The sequence below is a fragment of the Dermacentor silvarum genome, chromosome 2 (assembly GCF_013339745.2).
Source record: "Dermacentor silvarum isolate Dsil-2018 chromosome 2, BIME_Dsil_1.4, whole genome shotgun sequence".
NCBI classification, from domain to species: domain Eukaryota; kingdom Metazoa; phylum Arthropoda; class Arachnida; order Ixodida; family Ixodidae; genus Dermacentor; species Dermacentor silvarum.
Window position 1 is genome coordinate 183,184,148 of NC_051155.1, and position 23,900 is coordinate 183,208,047.

The 23,900-nt window shown below is 46.4% G+C and overlaps 2 protein-coding genes across 4 annotated transcripts in view; both read left to right on the forward strand.

The window, feature by feature from the left end:
- The first annotated feature begins 1,028 nt into the window (after positions 1-1,028).
- LOC119442252 (kinetochore-associated protein 1-like) lies at positions 1,029-7,305 on the forward strand. Its single transcript, XM_037707060.2, has one exon. The coding sequence runs from the start codon at positions 1,087-1,089 to the stop codon at positions 7,156-7,158; it is 6,072 nt and encodes a 2,023-aa protein (XP_037562988.1). The 5' UTR covers positions 1,029-1,086; the 3' UTR covers positions 7,159-7,305.
- Positions 7,306-12,222: 4,917 nt separating this feature from the next.
- Positions 12,223-23,900, forward strand: part of LOC119442256 (carbonyl reductase [NADPH] 1-like) — a 45,235-nt gene continuing 33,557 nt past the window's right edge. The window contains exons 1-3 of one of the 3 annotated variants that reach the window (XM_049662005.1): positions 12,223-12,368; positions 13,101-13,182; positions 17,349-17,527. In XM_049662005.1, coding sequence (XP_049517962.1) covers positions 12,348-12,368; positions 13,101-13,182; positions 17,349-17,527 — 282 coding nt within the window. In that variant the 5' untranslated portion in view covers positions 12,223-12,347. The remainder of the gene's footprint in view (positions 12,369-13,100; positions 13,183-17,348; positions 17,528-23,900) is intronic. The other 2 variants (XM_049662003.1, XM_049662004.1) reach the window with 2 other exon arrangements.

The window sequence follows — 23,900 nt, forward strand, 5'->3', positions numbered from 1 at the left end:
CTCCTTTCCGTGGTCCGCAAGCCATGCCTCCCACTGCCTATTTAACATGAGTGGTTGTGATGTTATGTACGGGCTAGTAATATGTGAAGGCCTTTCCAGGCACTCCCATGTGATATGTTAATTGTATACATGTACGAAGCTGCAGCGCAGCAGACGAAGCAGCACACGGGCGCGAGCGCCGTTAAAACCCCGCTTATGCAAGTCTGATGTATATACGCAAGTGTGGTGCGTATTTACGCCCCAGAAGCCGAACATATCTGCAGTTTAGGACCTCTCAAACTTAGGCACTCCATGCACATTCGGACATAACATAACGCCTGCACCGCGTCTGCAACTTGACATTCGTTTTGCGTGTCGCGCTGTGCCTGCGCCGCAGAAATCGAGCTGCACAATTTCTGAACTTCTCGTGAACCGCCGTGAACTGGTTCACATTGGTGCAGGCGAATCGAACCGGCCTTACCACAGAACACCCATACAAACTATAGTGCCCTATCTAGTTCACTCTAATACAAACTTTACTGTTCCGTGCCGAGTGCCGACCAACGTTAGAGTGACTCTACCAACGTTATTGCTGAAGGTGGCAAATTCAAAATTTGATCTTGACAAACCAGAGAAGTAACAGTTCCAATAATTATACTAAACGATCTGGACCATAAAAAGCGGCATTTCTGCTAAGCTTGAGCAATAACAGATTAAGCGAAATATGCACGTTGCATGCATGGCAACCTCAGCAATCAATAAAAACTAATCTCGAAGGTTGTGCTTTGTCGTACTGCAGACGCCGAAAGCGATCAAGAAACGTCATAGCCGCCGTGTTTCAATGAACAACGCTCACTGCTAGTGGCGCAGACGTAAGCAACTATGCGTCTTTTAAAAAAAAAGAAATAAACAAACTGAATGAAATTTTTCTGCACAACTTTAACAGAAATAGAGCAGCGATAAGTGTGAAATTTCTTTTTAACACATCTCCATTGTCATCAGTATCATTTCGCTGTCGCGCCAAAATGTTGAAGGGACAAACGCAACGAACGTTCTATTCTATGGCTACACTGGCTACACTCTATGCCGGTACGATGAAAGTTTAGAATGATGTGGGCTACCATATGCGCTAATTTTGACGGTGAAACCACAGTCTTTGGTCAACGCAATGAGGAGAAAGCTGGATCTCAACTATACGAGGTCCGTACGCAGTTTACAATTTGTGCGGACTCGCCTGGCGTCGCAGTGAACCCAGCTGTCAAGGGCGTTGTTTCGCAGAAGCATCTTGCGGTTGCGATTGACGATGTTGTCAACGTATTCAAGCATGGTAGCTTCCTCTTCTCTACGCGTTTCGACGCTGCCGTCGATGCCGTCGCTTTGTGCAGCGACGTGCTGGATGGACTTCTCATTGTTGCGGAAAGAAGTGCCAACCTCCACATATTCACCGTCGAGTCTGCACAGTCCATCGTCAAGCTACCAGTTCCTAGCACGGAAAATGACGATACCGCTGCACTATTTCGTTCCGTGGACGTGAAGAAGAACGGTGACAGCTACACCGTGTGCGTGCTAACGGGACACCATGTCATAACAGCCACAATCAGCAACGCCGTGATCGCGCAGCTCGCATCAGCGGACCAGCCAGACTTGTCGCCGCTCCATATCCGTATTGTCGACGTTAACCAACACCCGGGACGAAATGATTTTATGCTTTCTTTGGTGTCAATGGCTAGCGCCTGTGTGTTGGATGACGATTTGTTGGTCACTGGTGGACAAGGAGCTGTTTGCTGCATTCCCATGGACGCCAACAGTTCGGCTTATCGCATCCTTAATGACATTGCTGGCGAACAGGTTCGTAAAATGGTTGTAGTAGACAGCCTCTGCACTCTGCTTACTCTCACTGAAGGCAGCCGTCTCGTCACCATCTGCTTGAAGACATTCCTTATCAAAGACATTTGGTCAGAAAAGACTGTTGCGGACTTTGTTTTCTGCGAAGAAGCCGCCTCCAAAACCGAGCGTGGACCTGAGCTAGAATGCAGAATAGCGGTGCTCACAGCTATTTCTGAAACTTCAACCAGAAGACTAGAGATCTACAGCTTCCCTGACTTTTCCATGCTGTATGCATTGGAAGTTAACGAGACCTGCCACATGATGGCATTTTGTGACTCTTTAGAAAATTTCTGGATAGTTGAAGGCTTTAGTGATAATGAAGAAACTTTAACTGAGCTTAGAGTTCGGACGATCAGCGAGGCACTCCCAGAAAATCATTTGATGAAATTGATCAACAAAAACAAGTTTGCAGAGGCTGAAGAATTTGCAAAGCTGTTGAACCTCTCTGTTGAAGAAGTACACTGGCACCACCTTCTGTACATCCTCAAGAATCTGAGTACCACGCTGACAGATGCATCGATGGATGAAGAGGATGAACTTAAACTGGTACATGAAGTTTTCAACTTGGTGAAGATGCTTCCGGATGTCCTACAAGCAGCTAGGTGCTGCATTGAGACACCTGTTGCCTCACCTACTGTTGCATCTAAGCTGTTACTCTTCTTGCAAGGACATGTATCGTCTGCAGAAGATTGTGACATTGAGGAGCGTGATAGTTTATCTGCTCAGATTATGTTGCTACTGAACAGAGCTACCACATTCAGATTTCTGTGTGACAGTGACTTTAAAAGTGACTGGTTTGCATTTTCACAAGCTGACCTCATCCAGGAAATTTGTGTCCTTTTCAGAGATGATCACATGCCTGCAGGATTTTTCATTTGGGAGCGCCATCAGGATGAGTTCTTGGGAGGCTTGAGCTGTGATGTTGTAGAGCATCTTTTAGATGCCATTCCAATGACCGCGGAGCTCTCCTCCCTTTTACAGTGGCTTAAAGGCAGCTTTCTGCCTCTAATGTTTGAGTCATTGCCTGAGAGCCTTGAATGCATCTGCCAGTGGATTGTAGATAGAGTTCTGCGGATGGAAGTCAGCAATAAGTCGCTCTGGCCCTCTGGAGCCTTGGGACTTGTAAAGGTTGTCTTGGATCATTTTCAAATGACCAGCGCAATGGCAGACTGTTTGCCATTGAAAACTTGGCTGGTCGTGCATGGTGCGCCAAAAAGAATAAGGGACAAGACAAGTGCATTGAGCAAGCTGTACCGTCTCTCCTTGGATCTCCAGAACCTTGAAGTTCTGTGGAGCAAATACAAGTGTTGTCTCACCCTGCAAGAGCTGCAAAACACTGACAAGCAGGAGGTGGCATTTGCAATCCTCGATGAAGCCATTACAAAGCAGCAAGTTACATCACTCGTGCAAGGATTTCTGATACAATTTGTTGAAACCAGTGGGTTGGACATTTCAAATGTGCTGCAGTCCTATGTTGACCAAGTGCTTTGCTACAAAGGTGCCAGTTTGATGCATGATGAGCTTCTGGAAGACAAGATGGTTGCCTTAGCAGCACTTATTGACCACCCTCATTGTTGGCTTGTGGCTGTGAAGAAGATCCTCAGCCATGCACATGTGCCATGGAGTGAAAGTATTGAAGGGCTTGCAGATCATGGTTCCTTGCTGAGAGGCTCAGCTGCCAGAGAGATTGACTACGAGAGGAAGCGAATGCAGGCTAAAACAATTCTGTTGAGCTATGATGTCAACTTGTTCCGATCAATGACACTCAGCAATACTAGTACGCTGGTAAGATGCATTTTGCTTTCTGAAAAGCAAGAAGCGTTGCAGGATGCTCTCACTGTCGCCAAGAACTTAGGTGACATGTCGGAAATTGATGTCTTTTTGCTTTACCTGCAAATGGCTTATGTAAAAGCTGACATTGATAGATTTGCTGAGGTCTTGCAGAGTGTCCCACAGGAGCTATTCCTTGAAGTTGCTCCCAGACTGTCAGCATTTGCAGAGCTACTCTTGAAACGTCACAATATATACTCGAAGGTGAAAACTGCTGGCCTTATGGAATGCTGGCAATACTTACTGAGTGTCTTGCAGCAGACTTCAAGTGCTAGTGCCTTCGATTATGATACACTGCACCGTCAGGTGCGCCAGGGAATGGTGCTGAGAAGGGACTTTGGCATCACTGTTTCTGCCGCTGAGCTCTGTTGTGAAAGTGACAAGCATGAAGTCTTGAAGCAAGGCTTCCAGAAAGTCTTGTTGAGTGAACCCGCACAAGGTCAAGACACATGTAAGAATATCTGTAGAAAGGCGCTTTACCTTGCTGGGGTCTTGAAACTTGATTCGCAGTCTGCCATAGAGGTCATGCTCACTTTGGTGCTTGAGCTTAAACGAGATGACATGGTGGACTCACTGTGCACTTGCCTGCTGGAACTTCACAACATCCGAGAAACTATACTTGTTATCTTGCCCCTGATATTTTGTCAGTGTGAAGATGTGTCGCACATAGCTACTAACGTGCACAAGATCGCTTCCCGTGTAGGACTGGCATCCGGAGTTAACAATGTCAAGAAGTGTACAAATGTCGCTCTTTGGGCAGACATTTTAGTGCAAGCCTCAGTTCCGCTCAGCGGTGTTGATCATTCTTCAACTGTTTCTGCATGTGTATGCTCGACCAAGGAACAGAATTTTTTGCACAGTAGGCACGGGTATGCACTGGACAAGAAGCAAATGCTGATGCACTTAGCTGCTCTTGGAAAATCTGTGTGGAACTTCCTAGACAAGCAGCACGCAGAACTTCTTGAAGAAGTGAAGCTCCATTTGCAAGCAACCTGCCAGTATCTTAGCCAGAGGTCTCAAGATGAGCTTTGCCTGTCTGTGGTTGCTACAGTTTTCCAGATGTTTCTTGATATCCCACAGCAACATTCAGTGCACAAAGCACTTCAAGAAGTTGCTGAACACCATATCAGCAAAAATACAATTTCAATCGTGACCAGGGCTTCAGCTAGAAAACATGCCGACATGCCTTTCTTGAAGGGCTTGCTGTGCAACCTGCAACCTCGAAAGGCACTTGCAACGTTGAAGAAGCTTCTTGGTCAGTGCAACAGCAACTTCAGATTGCTTAAAACTGTTGCTACTGTCGGTTTTGAAGTATGCAGTGACTCAGCCCAGAAATCTGCATTTCGAGCTCTCGTGAAAGGTGCCTACTGGTGCCAGAAGTTGGCTAAAGCTGACATTTCTTTTGCAGATGCAATGACAAACCAGAACCCTGCCATCTTAATGTCTGTTCTTGAGCAAATGGAAAAGTCTCTGTTGATTGATGTTGATGGCCTCATGAGTTACTGCACTTCCTTTAACATAAACATAGAGGTATCCCTTTCTCGAAGGCTTGAGTTCCTCCTGTGTACTCAAGCAGAAGACCCTTGTACTGAGGGCTGGAGCCTGCCACAAATACTAGCAGAGGCTTCTCATGTGCTTGAACAAATGCCCAAAGTGTCGGTGCAAAAGGTTCTCATGAAGACTCTAGCCAAGGTAAACCCATACCACTATGAAGTTTTGCGATTTGGCTATGACTACATAAGAGCCATTGAAGAAGGACCAGACAGCGATGTTCAGAGGGAAATTGAAATACTGCACTTCCTTGAGTCCTATGAAAGGTACAGCCCTCCTTCAGAACAGGAAATGGACTTGTGGTGTGAAGAATATCCGGTGGCTGAGATTTCGTCTCTCATGCAATCAAGACTACCATTTCGCCATTTGCTTAAGTCATCATTGTGGCACTTCATCACCAATGAGTTGCACCCTGAAACTGCGGATGCATGGCTGAATGTTGCAGACACACTTAGGCTGAATAAGGATGACATCCGGTTCATTGCTGTGGATAATGCCATTCGTATATGGAGTGCACAAAAGCATAAGGGAAACATACTAGATGTAGCATTTCTTTCAAGTGTCAAGAGACTGATAGCGCAGATGAACAAGAAGGACAAGGCTGTTGCATGCCTGATGAATCTTCTAGAGAACTTGCCAAAAGGCCCAACAGCCACGAGTGTAGCTAAGGAGTGTGCTACATTGCCTGATGCATTTTTTGTATCTGGTGAGGTGAAATCTAAAGTGAGTGATGCAAAGATGAAATTTAGGAGGAAGTACATAAAGCAACGAAATGAACAACTACTCAAGCAGCACAGTTTGAACTCTTCTTCGTACTTGGCACTCTGTGGCAAAACAACAGACCTTGTAGCTGCATTGCTGGAGGACACAAGGTGGCACCTTGTTTTTTCTGATACATCAGTACTTTACAGCTGCATAAACCAGATTGCTGCGACTGATGATGTCGTCTCGGTAGACTTTTCCAGTCTCCTTGAGAAATCTGTAACACGGTGGCTAGGGTTCCAGGCCTCTGAATATACTGGTGATGAAAGTACCTTGGAACCTTATTTGCAGGCGAGTCATGTGGGCAGTGCAAAAAGATTTGCAGGTTTCATCACCATTGTTCATCTAATGCAGCATATTCCAGAGCAGATGAAGGAAGTGCTTTCTTGCATCGCATCAGTGAGTGATGGCTTTGTTGGGCTGAGACCACGTGTCCTCGCCACGATGTGCATGCTAGCTGGTTTCGGAATCTCGGATCCCACTCTTCTTAATATGCCGCAGAATAGCGGTGTATCCAACCTGGAGGAATTGAGAGCTTTGTCTTACAAAGCCAGATTACAACAGCTTGGCATACCACTCCCGTCTTCGGGTCTTGATGCAGATGGTGCCTCTGAAATTGTCAGTGCAGCCCTCCAGTTACATAACCACAACACTGTGGCACTAGAGTTGGTGGGCAACCTCTGCATTGAGTATCATGTGCAGGCAGCGCCAACTTGGGAAGCATTTCTGTCAGCTGCCATTAGTGCTGGTGCAACTGATGTCATTTGCCGTGTTTTGCCCATGCTGGGTGGCCATCCGCTGTTGTGGTCCAAACCAGCATTCATCTGTGCGTGGCAGTATATACTTCAGAGCGCACCAGCCTCACTGTTTGGTGCATCAAGTGGACTGCTGCAGTTGTTTCTTCGCTGCCCATCTGTCCAAAGTCTTCCACCCTTGCTTCACGAAGATGATGTTTACTGCGATCAAGAGGGCGTCTTGTTCTACTTTGTGTACATGTTGTTGAGAGAGTCGGGAAGTGTTCAGTATAGTGCAAGAAAATTGCTAAAGCAGTTTTCTTCAAGGTTACTGAAGTTGCTGATAGCTTGTAAAGATCAGGTGAACATTTTAAAACTTCCAAGCACAAATCGAGTTTTTGGGGAGATGCTTTAATTGCTTTTTTTTTTGCTAACAAAGGTATGACTTAACTGTGATGGAACTGTACCTCAACAAAACTGTGACTCTGGTGGAAGTTTTGTTGCCATTGACAACATGGTATTAAACAGAAGTTTGATTTTTCCATATTTGCAGTTGTATGTCATGCTTATTGTGTATGCAAGTAGCAAATAGATATATGCCAAACACTACATATATATTGTATCATTGGGGCTAGGGGCATTACTGAGGGTTCACAGCGACAGCTGTGTGAATGACAATTCACAGAGTTAACAATGATAAGATGTTTGTCGGGCACAATGTACACTTTTATATGACCTGCATCAATAACAAAAAAAGGCAGATAGCCATGGCGCTCACAGGATTCAAGACTCTCAGGCCAAAATGGCGTCATAACTGGACCATTCTGTGAAGGTAACTTAAGCAACAGTAGGATATTGTGTTTCATATAACGAACCTGACTGTAGTGCTTCACCAAATTCATCAAGGTCACACCCTGGAAACAAAGGTGTCAACATCAATTAAAATTAAAGATTCCCAGGCCTGGTTCCACATGTTGCCTGTGATTAGATGTCAAAAAAAGTTCAAATAGTGGTGCAATTTTTCTTCATCGCCTAGTTTGCCTTTACAAAAGGTGATGCTTGCCAATGCTGTGCCTCTAGAATGGTTACCACAAACCTGTTTTGAACTCTGCCTAGGAATCTGAATCATTGGCATACAGTTCTGAGAAACACTGACTTGGAGCTCTGTTAAAAACGGTGACTTGTGTGAGGTTGTGCGTTAAAATTTGCGTTTAAGTGAATATTTTGCACCATATTTTTGCAATGCAGTGCACATACTATATATGAAAGTGATTTAAATTAAGCTTGCACTTGCCAACACAATATTCTGTCCATTACTTTATGCAATGAAAGCATGAATAGGTGAACACAGTATTGCATACTACTGCTTTTGTATGGGAACACTTGACAGGCCTGTCGCACTTCTCAGGTGGCATTGCGATAATGTTGGGAACAACCAGTGGCGCACCGAAGGGGGGGGGGGGGGGGGGATTCGGGGGTTGTAATCCCCCCCTGAGGTCAACTTAACCCCCATTTTTTTAACCCCTTTTCTTTCCTGGCGTATTTGAGTACTGCAACTAAGATGTAAGACGCGCAATCGTCTGCACACTCACAAAAAGCGCATTTTTTGACAATTTCCCGTGAAGAAATTGAAATTCGTGCTGTTTAGATGGTATTGGCAAACTGTCAACCCCCCCACCCCCACTCCCCCCTGGCAGAGATCCTGGGTGCGCTACTGGGAACAACGCCCATTATGCTGTGTTATCGATTTCAAGGAATACAAAGTCTGAGCCACTGCTAATGATTGCATGAAAGTGCAGTATTGAACACTTTCAGTGAACGTTTCAGTGAACACTTTCAAAATTTTTACACATTGTCTGTGGCAGATAGCACAATTCTAGTTCATGAGCTGGTCTAATTGAAGAGGTGGACATTACTTGCACAAAAATTTGAAATGCATAATCGACTAATTCACAAAAATTTACTAATTACATTTTTAACTAATTATTTATGGCCCATATTGCAATTTACAAATTCTAGCCATGGAGCAGATCCTCTTGGAACGAATTCTCAGGATGACACCAGTTTTGAGATATTAATTCCCAAACTTTGCGGAGAAATGCATTGGAGTTCCAGTTACTTTTTTGCTTTAATGCATAAAACGAAGGTCTTTTTAAAAAGTAACTGGAATGCCAATGCATTTCTCCGCAAAGTTCGGGAATTAATATGTTGAAACTAGTGTCATCCTGAGAATTTGTTCCAAGTGGATCCACCTTGCGAACTCCACGGCCAGAATTTGTGAATTACAATATCAGCTATAAGGTAATTAGATTTAAAATTAATTCATATTTGTTAATTAGTTGGTTATGGATTTTAATTTTTTGTGCAAGTGATGTCCGCCTCTACGAGTAGACCAGCTCATGAACTAGAATCGTGCTGTCTGCCACAGGCAACCTTAAAAATTTTTGAAAGTGTTCGCTGAAACACCCTGTATATGCTCATCTGAGATTTTCTGCGGCGAGAATCTTGGCAGAATTTTGTGCTTGAGAAGCTTTGTCGTGTGCACTGTGTGTCACAAAGATATGAGCTGTTGTGCCAAATATGTATTCCATGGCACATGGTAAGTTGTGTTATGAAAAGCTGCGATGCACAGCATCAAGCTACGATGAAACGCGATGAGTATCCATTCACTCTTCGTGCAGCAAGGCAGAACTGTGGCCCTTGAGCAATGATGCAACAAAGTGGTCAAGCTTATGGATGCAGGAAATTGGCTAGTGCTGGCACACTGACCAACTCAACTAGCTCTGGTATATGTTAACGATGGCTGCAGTTAGGAAGTCAGTCACAAAAATGCTTTCGGGGCAAATACAAAATTTCTGTCTGAGCATCTATAAATCACGCAACTGAGACCCGTATTCAAGAATGCAATTCAAGTTGAAGCCCATGCTTGACTTAAGTTAAATGACGCCTGGCGTGAACGTGCCCGGACGCTCATTGCATTTCCTCGGCACGTTCACGACAGGCATCATTTAAATAAAGTCAAGCATGGGCTTCAACTTAAGTTCCATTCTTGAATACAGCGGTGAGTCTCTGTACCTTACGAGTTTTTATTCAGAATGGTTACTTAAAGCAAGAACACTGGCAGAATTGTTCTATTGTTTTGCCATGCGTGTGCTTACGAATTGTAGACTAACAGCATCAACTAAAGTTTTTATCTCCATTCCCCTCACTGCATGCTGTGACTGGCTGTCCACACCCGTCAGTTGATTGTTCTTGCTTATAATTTTAGCAACCTGTTTTGCAGGCACTGTGTGTTCTAGGAGTTCTTGATATGTGGCTTCACCAGCCTTCAGGAGCTAACTTATAAACTTTGTGCCCAGCAATTTTGAATTTCAGAAATGTAAACAGCACCAACAAAGGTTTTAGAGATTTGAGGATGTATCTGTCTGTTCCCACTTTCCACGTCAATAATTCAAGAAAAGAGTGCCTTTTCAATGATCCAAGACATAAGCCACTCCATGTGAATGCAGATACTGTTTCTGCAGACACCCAAGTAAGGGTCGAAATGAAGCCTGAATATATAAACAAAGCATACAAGACATTTCTACTTTCTGATGACTAACTCGCTGCAGTCTGTATATCTATTTTGTATTACTACTTTGTTGTCTGTCACCAGGTTATGCCACACCACATTCAAAACCTCACCACAACAGGCCTATGAATTGGATGACATTATTACAAGCATAATGCTTGCTTGCAACAAAAATAAAAACTAAGAGCTCAGTCATGAAGTATGAACAAAGGAGACTGAAATGTTTCAGCATCCTCAAGCCGACAACATGAGGATACTACCATAATTCTATATTATTTTCACTAAACATATGCTAGTAAATTGCAAGGAAAGCCAGAATCAAGTGTGATCATGGTGATGACACATCTGTCTGTAAAGTGGCTGCATGTCTCAAGAATTTGGCTTTATTTTCCAGCATCCACACATGTGCATTGCATGAATAAGACAGGATATGTCATTATATAGAGGGAATTATAGGTTCCTTTTATTCTATTATCCAATGGCTACCACCTAAACATTTTTGACAATTTGAAACATTTCACCTGGCAGTGTTTTAATTGTGCAGCGCATGGTGTTAGTGAAAAAATTTAGTACAGAGGAGAAAGGGCGCTCGTTCTCCCCTGTGATCTTTTTGTCTTCCTAAAACCATTTATATGTTGCGCCAAACACCGTCATGAACTATCACCAACTCGCCCAACCTTCTGCCCTTGTACGTTACATTTCAGCTGTTTGTATGAATAATGCATGTCTAAATGAAACTACTAAAGTAAAACATTTTCTGCTCTAATTTGGTCCCACATGACTGTATAAATTGTCTTGCATGGGATTAATCAAGGCTCCACAGGAACCAATCGCCGTAGTACCATGCCCCATTTGACAGCCCCGATCCTTGGAATTACTTCCCATATATCTGTTGTTGTTGACCTGAGTTGTCGTGGCGCATACCCACAGTGGGGGATATTGGCCATATTTGGTGCATCCTTGCTTGCTTGCTTGATCCTCATCCATGGCGCTTACCCACTATGGGGGATTGGCTAAGAAGCCGGCGGTTAACGGTTAAATAGTTAAAGCATAGAGAAAGAAAAAAAAGTTTTTTTTCTTTCTCTATGGTTAAAGGGAAGGGGGAGAAAAAAAAAAAAAGCTAGACGAAAAAGTAAATGAGGGTGAAGTATAATGTTTATGATAATTGGGAAAGTGATTTACCGGGCAGAGACAGAAATAAAATAATTGTAATAATATATAAACAGCAAAAATTTTTTGATGGTATTAGAATAATTTCGAAACAACAATTAGCGATGTGACGTGATTTGCGCTTTGTTGTCCTTCTTTTATAACTGCATATCTGCATTACATAAAATAAACAATAACCATGTTTATTCTCTCTCTGAGAATGACCACTTTCTACTAACTTTCTTTTTATCGATCTACAGTATCTACGGATTGCTAATTTAACACGCTTGCTAATTTAATACGGGTACGTACGTGTCATACGGCGGCGCACTTTCGGTCGCGATCGTGCCCGATCGGGATCGTATTTCTCGGCTGCTTTGCACTAGCTGAGGGAAATTCGATCCAGATGCGGCTCGATCGCGATCGAATGCGGCTGTGTATACGTGACACCGGCATAATACGGGTGTGACACGGCGCACTTTCGATCGCTATCGAGACTGCGGAAGGGAACTAATCGCAGTCTAGAATTTCGATCCGGATTGGGCTCGATCGCGATCGAAAGTACGCCGTCTCGCCTACGCTCTAGGTACAGTACACTGTACTCTAGGCATGATTGAAAAATAATAAAAACACACGCTCTACGCATTCCTGCAATCAAACAGACCAAATTAATTTTTTGTTCTTTTTTTATTATTATTTATTTAATGACAGGCCAGGCGTCGCCAGCACCCCATTACATCCAAGGTCGATCCTTGTTACATCCTCCAGTTTGTCGAGCGCTTCGCGCGTATCTGTCGAGGTCGTTTCAAAATACGTGCCGCTCGATTGTGTGGTGTGACTTCGCTCCTCTGCCGTTGCTAAACGGGATTTCAAAACGTCGCACGATGTCATCTCGTGTCGCAGTGGTAAGATTACCCTTCCTCAGAAACAACCAGTTGCTTTGTAGGCCGTGCTTACGGTTGTGATGAAAATGGGCGAAAACGTCGCGAGCGCCGGCAGTGCTTGCTCGTCCCACTGCAGAGTCTACGTGGCGCAGTCTTTTATGAATGCAGGGCTTCTGCGCTTGTCCAGGCGCATTGCTTGACTCTAGACATATTCGTCGTTGTGACCACAGAGGTCACCCTATTAATGCCTAATTGTTACCTATATGTTACGTTATTTTACTGCTCTTCGCCCCTGCGTGCTGTGCTACATGCTAGCGTTGCTGCTCGGTTATTGAAGAGGCAATATATACTCACGAGTAGCGGCAAACGCACGGACCCGGTACCATGAACGACTCAGCACAGTAATCATCCCATGTTCTACGTAAATCTTCTTGAAACGGCACACAATATTAACGTATATAGCAAACAAAACGCTCACTTCAAATGAGGACAAGTGTCAGCAATGCCCACAGACGTCTTAGTTTGTGACTGTTACCAGTTTTGAAGGACTTGCTCGGAAATAGGGAAGAGGTGTCTGGCTAGCACACAAACTGCCATTACGTGCGATATGCACCACGACCACTGATAATGCAACCTTGGCTGCCTGTGGGGTGTAGTGGTGTAGCATTGCAATACTACTCATTCAGATTACAACAAAGAAAATAACTATGAAAATTTAGGAAAATTGATAACTGCACTTTTGTGTATTTGTAGGTTACAGGTGGTAACAAGGGCATTGGGTTCAGCATAGTCAAGTTCCTGTGTCAACAGTTTGATGGAGATGTTTTTCTGACAGGTGAGTGGCTCCATGCGTACGTGTGGATTTCAAGTTTAGGCTCTCATTTATGGAATTAAAAAGAGTGTGTGCGATATAGCCTGCTTTTTATTTTAAATAAAAATAATCATATAACTTTCTTTCCATTTCAACTTTTGAGTACAAGAGGCAATCTTATTGCCAGATATTTTTTCTCCAATATTGCATCAAACTGCAAATAGGAAATTTATAGAATTTGGAGTTCCGCTCTTCTGCTTGAGAAGTACTATAAAACTTGAGACAATTCAGCTAGTGAATCTGATGAGCTGGAAATAACTACAGGATTAACAATGATGCTTAAAAGATAGTGTGGTCACTTTTAGCTGTCTGCTAAAGCTCCTGTATGCAACTTGCCTCTAAAGATAGAATTGTACATTGATAAACTGCCTGTGTTTTTCATCTATCGACTCAATAATACATAAAGCATACTGTGAGGTGACAAATCTTTTCATAATCCATATTTTTTTGATGACAGATGCACCATTGTGAAAGTAAGGAACACAATAGTGTATATTCTGTTTGCTCTTTCAAGTGTTCTTAGTTCTTGTTTCTTTCTTGCATTTTGTTTTATGTGGGGCTTAATGAAGGAAAAAAGATGTTTTGTACGCTTAATAACATCGTAATTCTTGTTGTGTTTTAAAGTTAGAGATCATTTTGCTGTAGCTTACTTAACATTTCAGGAGCTGTGATAATGCACCTGTAATCTGTCTACACAAGCAAAAATTTCCAGGGAAGAAGTTGGTAATACTGCATGCTTGCATTTAACATCCTCTGTATTGGCTATATTGCCGCACCCCTGTTTTTCCCCTGTTCTGTTTTTCTGGTATATATGTGCATGTGTACACACATGTGCTGTTGCGTACCGAATCGGCCGGATGCATTCTTTGGTTGTTTCCATCGAGGCAGCCCCTTTTATCAGTGTCGCCCAGACAGTGACGGTGCCCGACACCGACAGTGACGGGCAAACAAGCGCCCCAAATCGGCAGTGCGCATCATTTGGGTGCTTCCCCTGATGCCACCCCCACCTGGCGATGCGGCCCAACACCCGCTGCGACGCGATGACAAAGAAGCTCACTTAGAAGCGACCACAATTGCCACCTTTTGTGGAAGCGGGGACCAGTGCTAAGGTCACTCTCTCGACCCTGGCAAGATGACTGTCACGGAGAGCAAAAAACCAAGTCGACGACTTTCGTGGTAGGAGTGTGAGCCCCCCGTTCCCAGATTGCCTTGTCCTTGCTTCGAAGGTTGGATATCAGAGGCGGAGTTCTGTGGACAATACGACCCCTCAGATTGGCCGCATCAAGGCCATTGAATTCCCTTGTGTAGGGAACTAGGGAAGACAACTGCTTTATAAGCGAACACATTTGGTTCAGTGGGTGTGTCCTGACGTGTTCTCATGTGTGCTGAGCTATGTAGTGCGTCACACAGTCAAAGTGCTCCTACACGGAGTGGGCCACCATATCTGGAGCCACTGTTAATAGTGTAAACTAAACCCTTTTCTTTCGCTCCTACTCCCGGACGTACTCATCCCTGTGGCTGGAGGATCACCGGCCTAAACGCTACCCGAGTCCCAACAGTGCACACATACATGTGGGTACCTGCATGCCGGTTGAAGTGATGCCCTTTCTCAGGTACTCAGACTCAAAAAGGAGTGTCTTTTGTAGTGGCTGCTTATTCAAAATGTAAAAGTATTATCTAAAATAGACATTTCTTGGAAGTGTCAAAACCTATCACTAAAATTACTATGTGACAATGGCAAACTTCAGAGTTATGAAGTATACATAGTGATGAATTCGTAGACCAAGTCCAGAGGGGAGACAGACATTTTAATGTATAATATTAGATATCTCAATAATTGCTGTGGTGGCTTAATGGCTATGGCGTCTTGCTGCTCAGCATGAGATCGCAGGTTCGATTACCTGGCTGCAGCCACATTCTGATGGTTGTGGAATGGGAAAATGCCTCTGTACTTGATTTAGGTGCATGGCTAAATAACCCCAGGCGTCTTAAATTAATTTGGAGCCCCTGCTATTGTGTCTTTCATAGCCCGAACGTTGCTTTGGAATGTTAAACCCTCAACTTGATTTCATTTGATTTTGAATTATCTCAGTGACACTTACTGCAGTGTTTAACAGCCATTGACCACTTAGTGAGGAAGAGAAAACCTGTCTTTATTAAAACATTTTGAAACTGGATGCAGTGGCATCCTCTTAATTATAGCATGAGGAGGTAGAGGGGGTGGGATGGGGAAATGGGATTGTGAAGAAGAGGCTTGCGCTTTAAATGTACTCCGTTCTTTTTGAAGTGCAGTTTTGTATCTGTGCCACTTTCTGTGGAATAAATGCATCAGATATTATAGCTGCAACTTGTGGATATATGGCTACATCAAATCACCTGTTATATTTGCATGTCTTTGTACTTCCAGTATGTGATGTACCATGTTTTAGTCGCAAGTGCTATGGTGCGCCTTGGTCGTTTGTCGCAGGGGTGTATCACTCCACATATTCGCTGGTAAATAGGTCCAGATCTGCTACACCTTCTGTTAATAATGTCATATTTTGAGACAAACAGGTGCAAGGCTTATTGTTACATTGAATTACTTAATGCATACTATATTATCTTTCTTATCTGACACACTACTCTAACGCAAATAGCCTTTTTTGAGAGGCAGACACTTTTTTCCGTATCTAGTCGAATCTGCAAAGACCATCACTTGCTGATTGGTCTTTGCCACTGACATCGTTCTCTCTGACTCTAGGAGTCACCAACGCTGGAAAAACTCTATAGGGGTCCCTGGCCTCATTATTTTCGCCAATGGAAAGCCCTGCTCAAAGAGAAAAGAAGGAATTCTTGTTTGTGTGTGGCGGGCTGGCCATGTAGATTCATGGGAGGCTGTGAGAAGGTGTTGCTCACTTGTGTGGGCCACTCCAGTTGGTGCATGTGCGTTGGATTGTTCGTTGCCTTCTTGTGGCCAGACGTGAGTGTTCCTTCTCGTATCTGGCCTACAACGTTGTCAGTGCTCGCCAAGCATAACGTAAAGAGAGGGGCATCTTTTATTTCCGCAGTAGAAACAAAACAGAAGCAATGCAGTTCAAGTTTGTGCGTTTCAATAACATCTATACAATAACCAGAGAAAAACGTCTAGATTAAAATAATTCTTTAGTTGACCTGTTAGACGTATGTGCCCTTACTTGTGTATGAAGTGGAATATAGCGTTGGTTTAGTTAAAGAGATACCAAAGGCAAATATTAAGTGATGTTAAAGTGACGGAATAATGCTCGAGAATGTCTAATGCGTCATTATTATCGGGAACAGAGATTTAATAATCGAGAAATTAAGGCAAATGCAGGACACGATTTGCGACTCCCCTATGACATTCAGGTATTAGCTCGATGACGAAGGCACTCCTCATTATAATTCTGTCACTATTACTCAACCTTCTGTAATAAAAAGGTAATTGCATTGCATAACAAGATGAAACAAAATGCTACTTGTCCAGTTATATTCGATTTGTAGAAAAAGGAGTCATTGACCTTGCTCTTGACAACAATGTGGGCGGTCAAAAGGTTTAGTTTTCGCTCGACACCGGCGCCACCTGCGCATTCACGTTTCAGTAGTTTCGCTATCGCATAGTGCTGCACTGGTTTTGCTGGCTCGTTAAAAACAAACAAACTGCAATTAGCAGAGAAAGCCACGTCCATGTGATTTCGGGGGATGCCGAACGGTCCACGCCACTTGACCAAGAGCAGATGCTGCAGCGAATCCACCGCTCTGTTTTGGCTTGGTTTCGCCACGGCGGTGCGTTTGCATTTTGCGCAAAAAACCATAACACTGTCTGTCAGGCGCCGTTTTACTCACCGACGGCAGTAAAGGGCGGTGATGGCATATGCAACGTTACCACTCCCCCACTTGGGACTGGGCGATTTGAATTTTGCTGAAGGGGATGCAGACCCTTCAGATGAGATTTTCTCTTAACTAAGTCTTTTCTTGGCAAGAAACTAGCCCTGCGAGGTTTCTGGAATGGTATTTTAACAGTTCACATTGACTTAGTATTTGCCTTTATTGTCCCTTTAAAGGCGAATTTTACGACTCTGACACATTTCCATTTTCTGTGTGCAAGAGGGCCGTATTGCATTTCTTCTATGCAGCCAGGGACGAGACACGCGGAAAGGCAGCGGTGGCAGAGCTCAACAAGCAGCTGCTGCACCCGAAGTTCCACCAGCTTGACATTGATGACCTTGAGAGTATTCGAAGACTTCGCGACTTCCTCAAGAGCACTTATGGTGGCCTGGATGTACTTGTGAACAATGCTGGCATTGCCTTCAAGGCGAGTACTTCAATTTTTTTATTCTCTCTATAAATTAGACAAAAATTTATGATCGGCTCTCAAAAATTGGCAGTCACTTTTGCATACGACCAAGAGGGTGAAGGCGAGAGCCTGCGCGCTCAAGAGACATTAATTAAATTACTTGACATTCTCATTCGAATGCATTACTTCTTATTACTTGTTTTTTCCGACCAAAGGTTGCGGGTTCAAGTGCCTTAATTGACGCTACCTTAATTAACTGTGCCCTAATTATCCTCGCCCTAATTAACACCAAAAGTCGTGGATTTGACTCCCACCAAAGGTAGTGAGTTCGAGTGCTTTAATTAACTCTATGTTAATTAACCAAGCCTTGATTAACTTTGCTTTAACGCCAAAGGTGGTGGGTTCGACTCCCACATAAGCTTGAGGGTTCAATTCCCACTGAAGGTCGTGGGTTGGAGTGCCTGAATGAACTCTATCTTAAATAACACGATGCGACGGTGACCCGCGCACCATCAAAATTGTTGCGTGAGCATTTGTATATAAGTATGCCGGGTCGGTGTAGTAAGTGAATTACTACACCGAGTCGTCATCGTGTATGATTTTACTTCGACGACACGGTTTTCGCTCAAGGACGTTAAAGGTCAACTGAACAATGAGACATATAAGGCTTTTGCCTTAATAATTCCAACTTCTGTAGGCTACCTGCCGCGGTAGCCCTGTAGCTATGGCGTTGAACTGCTGATATCAAGATCTCAGGTTCGATCCCAGCTGCAGTAGCCGCGGTAGCCGCAACTCAGTGGGGACAAAATGCAAGAGCACTTGTGTTCTTAAATTTACGTGCATGTTCAAGAATCCAAAGTGGTCAAAATTAATCCAGATTCCACCACTATTGCATGCCTCACAATCAGATAGTAATTTTGGCACGGGATATTCTTCATGTCATTTTTGCACACTATGAAGTTTTATCTGAAGTTGAGTAAATTATGGTGTGAAACAGAATTATGGGTTATCATATTGTCACGAGCGGCGATCCTGTGGTCGGTGCTTGGACGATGACGACGACGACGGGTGGTTTTTCTGGTGTGCACGCGCTCCCCTGAACGATTGCTGCAGCGTTGTGCGCCTTACCCTGTAAATATATCCATTCTATATATATTCTCCCCGTAACATCTTTGGTGGAGGTGCTGGGTACGCTCGCTACAACACCGGGAACTGGATCTTCGCAGCGGACGGCGCGTTGCTGCCACCACAATGATCGATCAAGCGACCCAGTGTGACCAAGACCCGTCACCGGTCATTCTCTTGCACCCTCGTGATCCCGGGACATTCAACGGCACCAGCGGCGTGGACGTCGATGCATGGCTGGCAATGTATGAGCGCGTCAGCCGCACTAACAAGTGGGACCCGACCATAATGCTGGCGAATCTCATCTTCTATTTGCGGGGCACTGCGCTACTCTGGTTCGAGACGCATGAGGCAGATCTGACGAGTTGGGACGTCTGTAAGCAGAAATTACGCGATCTATTTGGGAGACCTATCGCACGACAACTAGCGGCCAAGCAGGAGCTCGCAATTCGTGCTCAGACGTCCACGGAGCCGTACATCTCGTATATTCAGGACGTGTTGTCTCTGTGCAACAAGGTCGACAAGGACATGCCTGAAGTGGACAAAGTGGGCCACGTACTGAAAGGCATAGCCGATGACGCATTCAATCTGCTACTGTGTAAGAACTGCTCAACGGTGGAGTCGGTCATCGCTGAATGTCGTCGTTTTGAGCTGGCCAAAAGTCAACGTATCACTCACCGCTTCGACCGACTTCCTAATACGGCTGCCACGTCCTCCTGCGAAGGTTTAGCCACGCTTCGGCAAGCGCAAGCTCCAGAAAACGTCACCAGGATCGTCCGTCGAGAACTCGAGGCCATGGCACCCGTTACACCTCATGACGGTATGCAAAGCAACAACCTGGCTCCGATTTCGCTAATTCAGGCCGTGGTTCGCCAAGAGGTCGCGAATATGGGCATTTTACCCACCTTTGATAACGGTCATACTGCTACCAACCCGGTCGCCCCTGTCGTCGCTGCTGCAAGACCGAACACGACCTTCAGGCCACGTTATCGAAATCCAGCCGATTGGCGCACACCTGATGACCGGCCCATCTGCTTCACAGTGCTCTAGGATTGGACACATCACCCGCCATTGCCGCAGCCGCTGGCCCACGTCCTATCGCCCAAACACTTACAATCGCCCGGACCATGCACCATATGCCCCGTCGTTCCGTCCTGAGGCCTCAAGTGCTGAACGTCCTCCTAGGGAAAACCGGATCAGCCGCTCACCATCGCCCCAGCGCCGTCAGTCCCGCTCGCCCCAACCTCGCCGCTCTCGGTCTCCCTTTGGCCGCCTCTCGGAAAACTAGCCAGTGCAGCCCCCGGAGGTGACGCTGCATTTACGACCCGGCCTGAAAATCCTCTGATTGTCCCTTATACCCGATGCAACCTTCTTGAAGTTCTGGTTGATGGTGTGGCAGTTACCGCTCTTGTTGATACCGGCGCACAAATTTCTGTAATGAGCTCGAGCCTCCGGCGCCGCCTCCAGAAAGTCCTGACGCCCGCGACTTCACCTACCGTCCGAGTAGCCGACGGGAGTACACCTGCCGTACTTGGAATGTGCACTGCACGCATCACTATTTCTGGTCGCCACACATCTGTTCTTTTTGCTGTTCTAGAACAGTGCCCCCATGACCTCATCTTGGGAATCGACTTTCTGTCCACACACGCTGCCCTTATCGACTGCTCCGCGGGCCTTCTCCGGCTAGAACTTCCTTCGTGCCCCGACAACGTTGATGCCGGCCCACCCCGCTACGCTCCGTCGAGTTTCTTCGACTGCCTCCGCAAGCCGCAATATACGTCCAGCTGTCAGCCTTTCCGCCCCTACCCGACGGCGACTACGTTGCCTGCCCTATTCCTGAGGTCGCCATGACACGCAACGTCGCGCTACCCTATACGGTGGTGACAGTTAGAAACAACGGCACCGCCTTTCCCATCCTCAATTTTGGCTACTCGACGCAAGTTCTTCCTCGCGGCATATCACTCGCTCATCTGACCCCATTGGCCGGCCACACGGTTTCTGCCCTGACCACAGAACCTCCACCGGATTTTTCACCGCCGTCATCGCAGTCAGGTTCGTCCTGCGACCACTTCGCCCGCATGATATCAGGAGACCTCGCTCCGGCACAGTCCGCTGCCCTTCGCCGCGTGCTGGTTTCCTACCAGGATATCTTTGACTTTGGCGACCGTCCTTTGGGCCAGACTTCCGTCGTCACCCATCGCATTCATACCGGCGATGCGAGTCCTATTCACCGACGGCCTTACCGTGTGTCAGCTCCGGAGCGTGCTGTCATCCAACAGGAAGTGGAGAAAATGCTGGGCAAAGGCATAATTGAACCCTCATGCAGTCCTTGGGCCTCTCCCGTCGTACTCGTGAAAAAGAAGGACAATAGCTGGAGATTCTGTGTAGACTACCGCCACCTTAACCAGATTACCAAGAAGGATGTGTATCCTCTCCCGCGTATTGATGACGCACTGGACTGCTTGCACGGCGCCAGATATTTCTCTTCCATCGACCTGCGCTCAGGATACTGGCAAATCGCTGTGGACGACCAAGACCGCGAGAAGACCGCCTTCGTGACTCCTGATGGCCTCTATCAATTTAAAGTGATGCCTTTTGGCCTATGTAACGCCCCTGCTACTTTCGAGCGCATGATGGACTCTCTTCTTCGAGGCATCAAGTGGTCCATATGCCTTTGCTACCTGGACGATGTTATCGTTTTTTCGACTACGTTTGAAAACCATCTCACTCGCCTGTCCACCGTCCTTGATGTTTTTCGCCGTGCTCGTCTTCAGCTTAACTCGTCGAAATGTCGCTTTGGGCACCGTCAAATCTGCGTACTCGGCCACCTTGTTGACGCTGCAGGCGTGCAGCCAGACCCTGACAAAGTCCGCGCGGTTAGTCAGTTCCCTACTCCACGGTCGGCCAAGGATGTCCGCAGTTTTCTTGGCCTGTGTTCATACTTCCGTCGTTTTGTCCAGAACTTCGCGGAAGTGGCCCGCCCTCTAACTGGCCTACTCAAGAAGGACGTCGTTTTCACTTGGGGTCGTGACCAAGCGGACGCCTTTTCATCGCTCGTTGCCATCCTAACGAACCCACCTGTTCTAGCACATTTCGACCCGTCAGCCAGCACGGACGTTCGTACCGACGCCAGTGGCCACGGTATAGGCGCCGTCCTTGCACAACAGCAGCACGGCCTCCACCGCGTGGTCGCCTATGCAAGCCGCCTTCTGTCGCCATCGGAGCAAAATTACTCTATCACAGAACGCGAGTGCTTAGCACTCGTCTGGGCCATCGCAAAATTCCGTCCGTACCTGTATGGCAGGCACTTTTCAGTTATTACAGACCACCATGCGCTTTGCTGGCTCTCCTCGCTCAAGGATCCCACTGGTCGCCTTGGCCGTTGGGCACTCCGCTTGCAAGAGTACTCATTTTCTGTTTTCTACAAATCTGGACGGCTTCACCAAGACGCTGACTGCTTGTCACGATACCCGGTCGATCCCCCTGATACACTGGAAGATGAATCTGACACCTTTGTTCTGGCCATTACAGACTTCGTCCACATAGCTGACGAACAGCGCCGCGACTCATCTTTGCGGCCTATTATAGACGGTCTCAACTCGCCACACCCTGACCCTTCCCTACGGATGTTTGCGCTCCACAATGACACCTTACACCGCTACAACGCCCGGCCTGACGGCGCTGAGCTCTTGCTTGTTGTCCCCGCGCATCTTCGCTCTACTGTTTTGCGCCAGCTTCACGATGCACCGACGGCCGGACACCTAGGCGTGTCACGCACGTATGATCGCATCCGTAGGCGCTTCTTTTGGCCTGGTCTCTACCGTTCTGTGCGACAGTACGTTGCGGCTTGTGACCACTGCCAGCGACGCAAGACTCCTGCCCTACTGCCTGCTGGCAGCCTTCAGCCCCTCGACATCCCTGATGAACCATTTTTCCGGGTGGGACTCGATCTTCTAGGGCCTTTTCCCATGTCAACCACTGGCAATAGATGGGTTGCAGTCGCTACTGACTACGCAACGCGGTACGCTGTTACACGAGCACTTCCCACCAGCTGTGCTACTGATGTAGCCGATTTCCTTCTTCACGACGTCATCCTGCGCCACGGTGCTCCTCGTCAGTTAATCACGGACCGCGGCCGCTGCTTCCTGTCTAAAGTGGTCGACGACATTCTTCGTTCTTGCAAGACCAATCACAAGTTCACCACTGCGTACCATCCACAGACAAACGGCCTTACTGAACGCCTCAACCGTACTCTCACAGATATGCTTGCTATGTACGTGTCTGAGGACCACCGAGACTGGGACATTAACTTGCCTTTTGTGACCTTCGCCTACAACTCTTCTCGTCACGACACAGCTGGCTATTCACCTTTTTATCTACTGTTTGGCTACGACCCACCATTACCTATGGACACCATACTTCATGCTCACGCAGACACATCCTCTGCCTATGCTCGTGATGCTCTTGCCCGTGCTGACATCGCCCGTCAGGTTGCCCGCGATCGCTTGTCGGCTTCACAGGTCAAACAAAAATGTCTCTATGACCGCCGACACCGGGAGGTGAACTTCCCTCCAGGATCGCTCGTCTTGCTGTGGTTCCCGTCACGTCGCGTTGGCCTATGCGAAAAACTCCTCTCCCGTTATGCTGGCCCTTACCGCGTCGTACGCAAAGTCACTAATGTGACCTATGAAATCGCTCCGCTAAATCCTACGTCGGCCTCTGCAACAATCGCGAGTGACATAGTCCATGTCTCGCGTCTAAAACCGTACCACTCTCAGGCCCGGGCCCTAATTGCACCGGGACGGTGCTTCTGCCGCCGGCGGGTAATGTCACGAGCGGCGATCCTGTGGTCGGTGCTTGGACGATGACGACGACGACGGGTGGTTTTTCTGGTGTGCACGCGCTCCCCTGAACGATTGCTGCAGCGTTGTGCGCCTTACCCTGTAAATATATCCATTGTATATATATTCTCCCCGTAACAATATTGACACCTCGCGGTGTCCCACAAAAGGCTCCATTGGGGCGGCCAAAGATGTCCTTCCAAGCAGCTATCAACGTCACGAACGCCATATTAGCATAATGTGACTCTTCTGGCTCGCAGAAAAGTCCGAATTTGCTCACGACTAAACCCTACGCGTGCCGACCCAGGCTAGACTTGTTCGTAACACGGTCCCAACCTTGCCTAAGGTTGATAAAAATCAGGATCCTGGGTTTGCACATCCCATCTAACCTAGACGCGCGTTTTAACACTGAAACTCCTCGATAA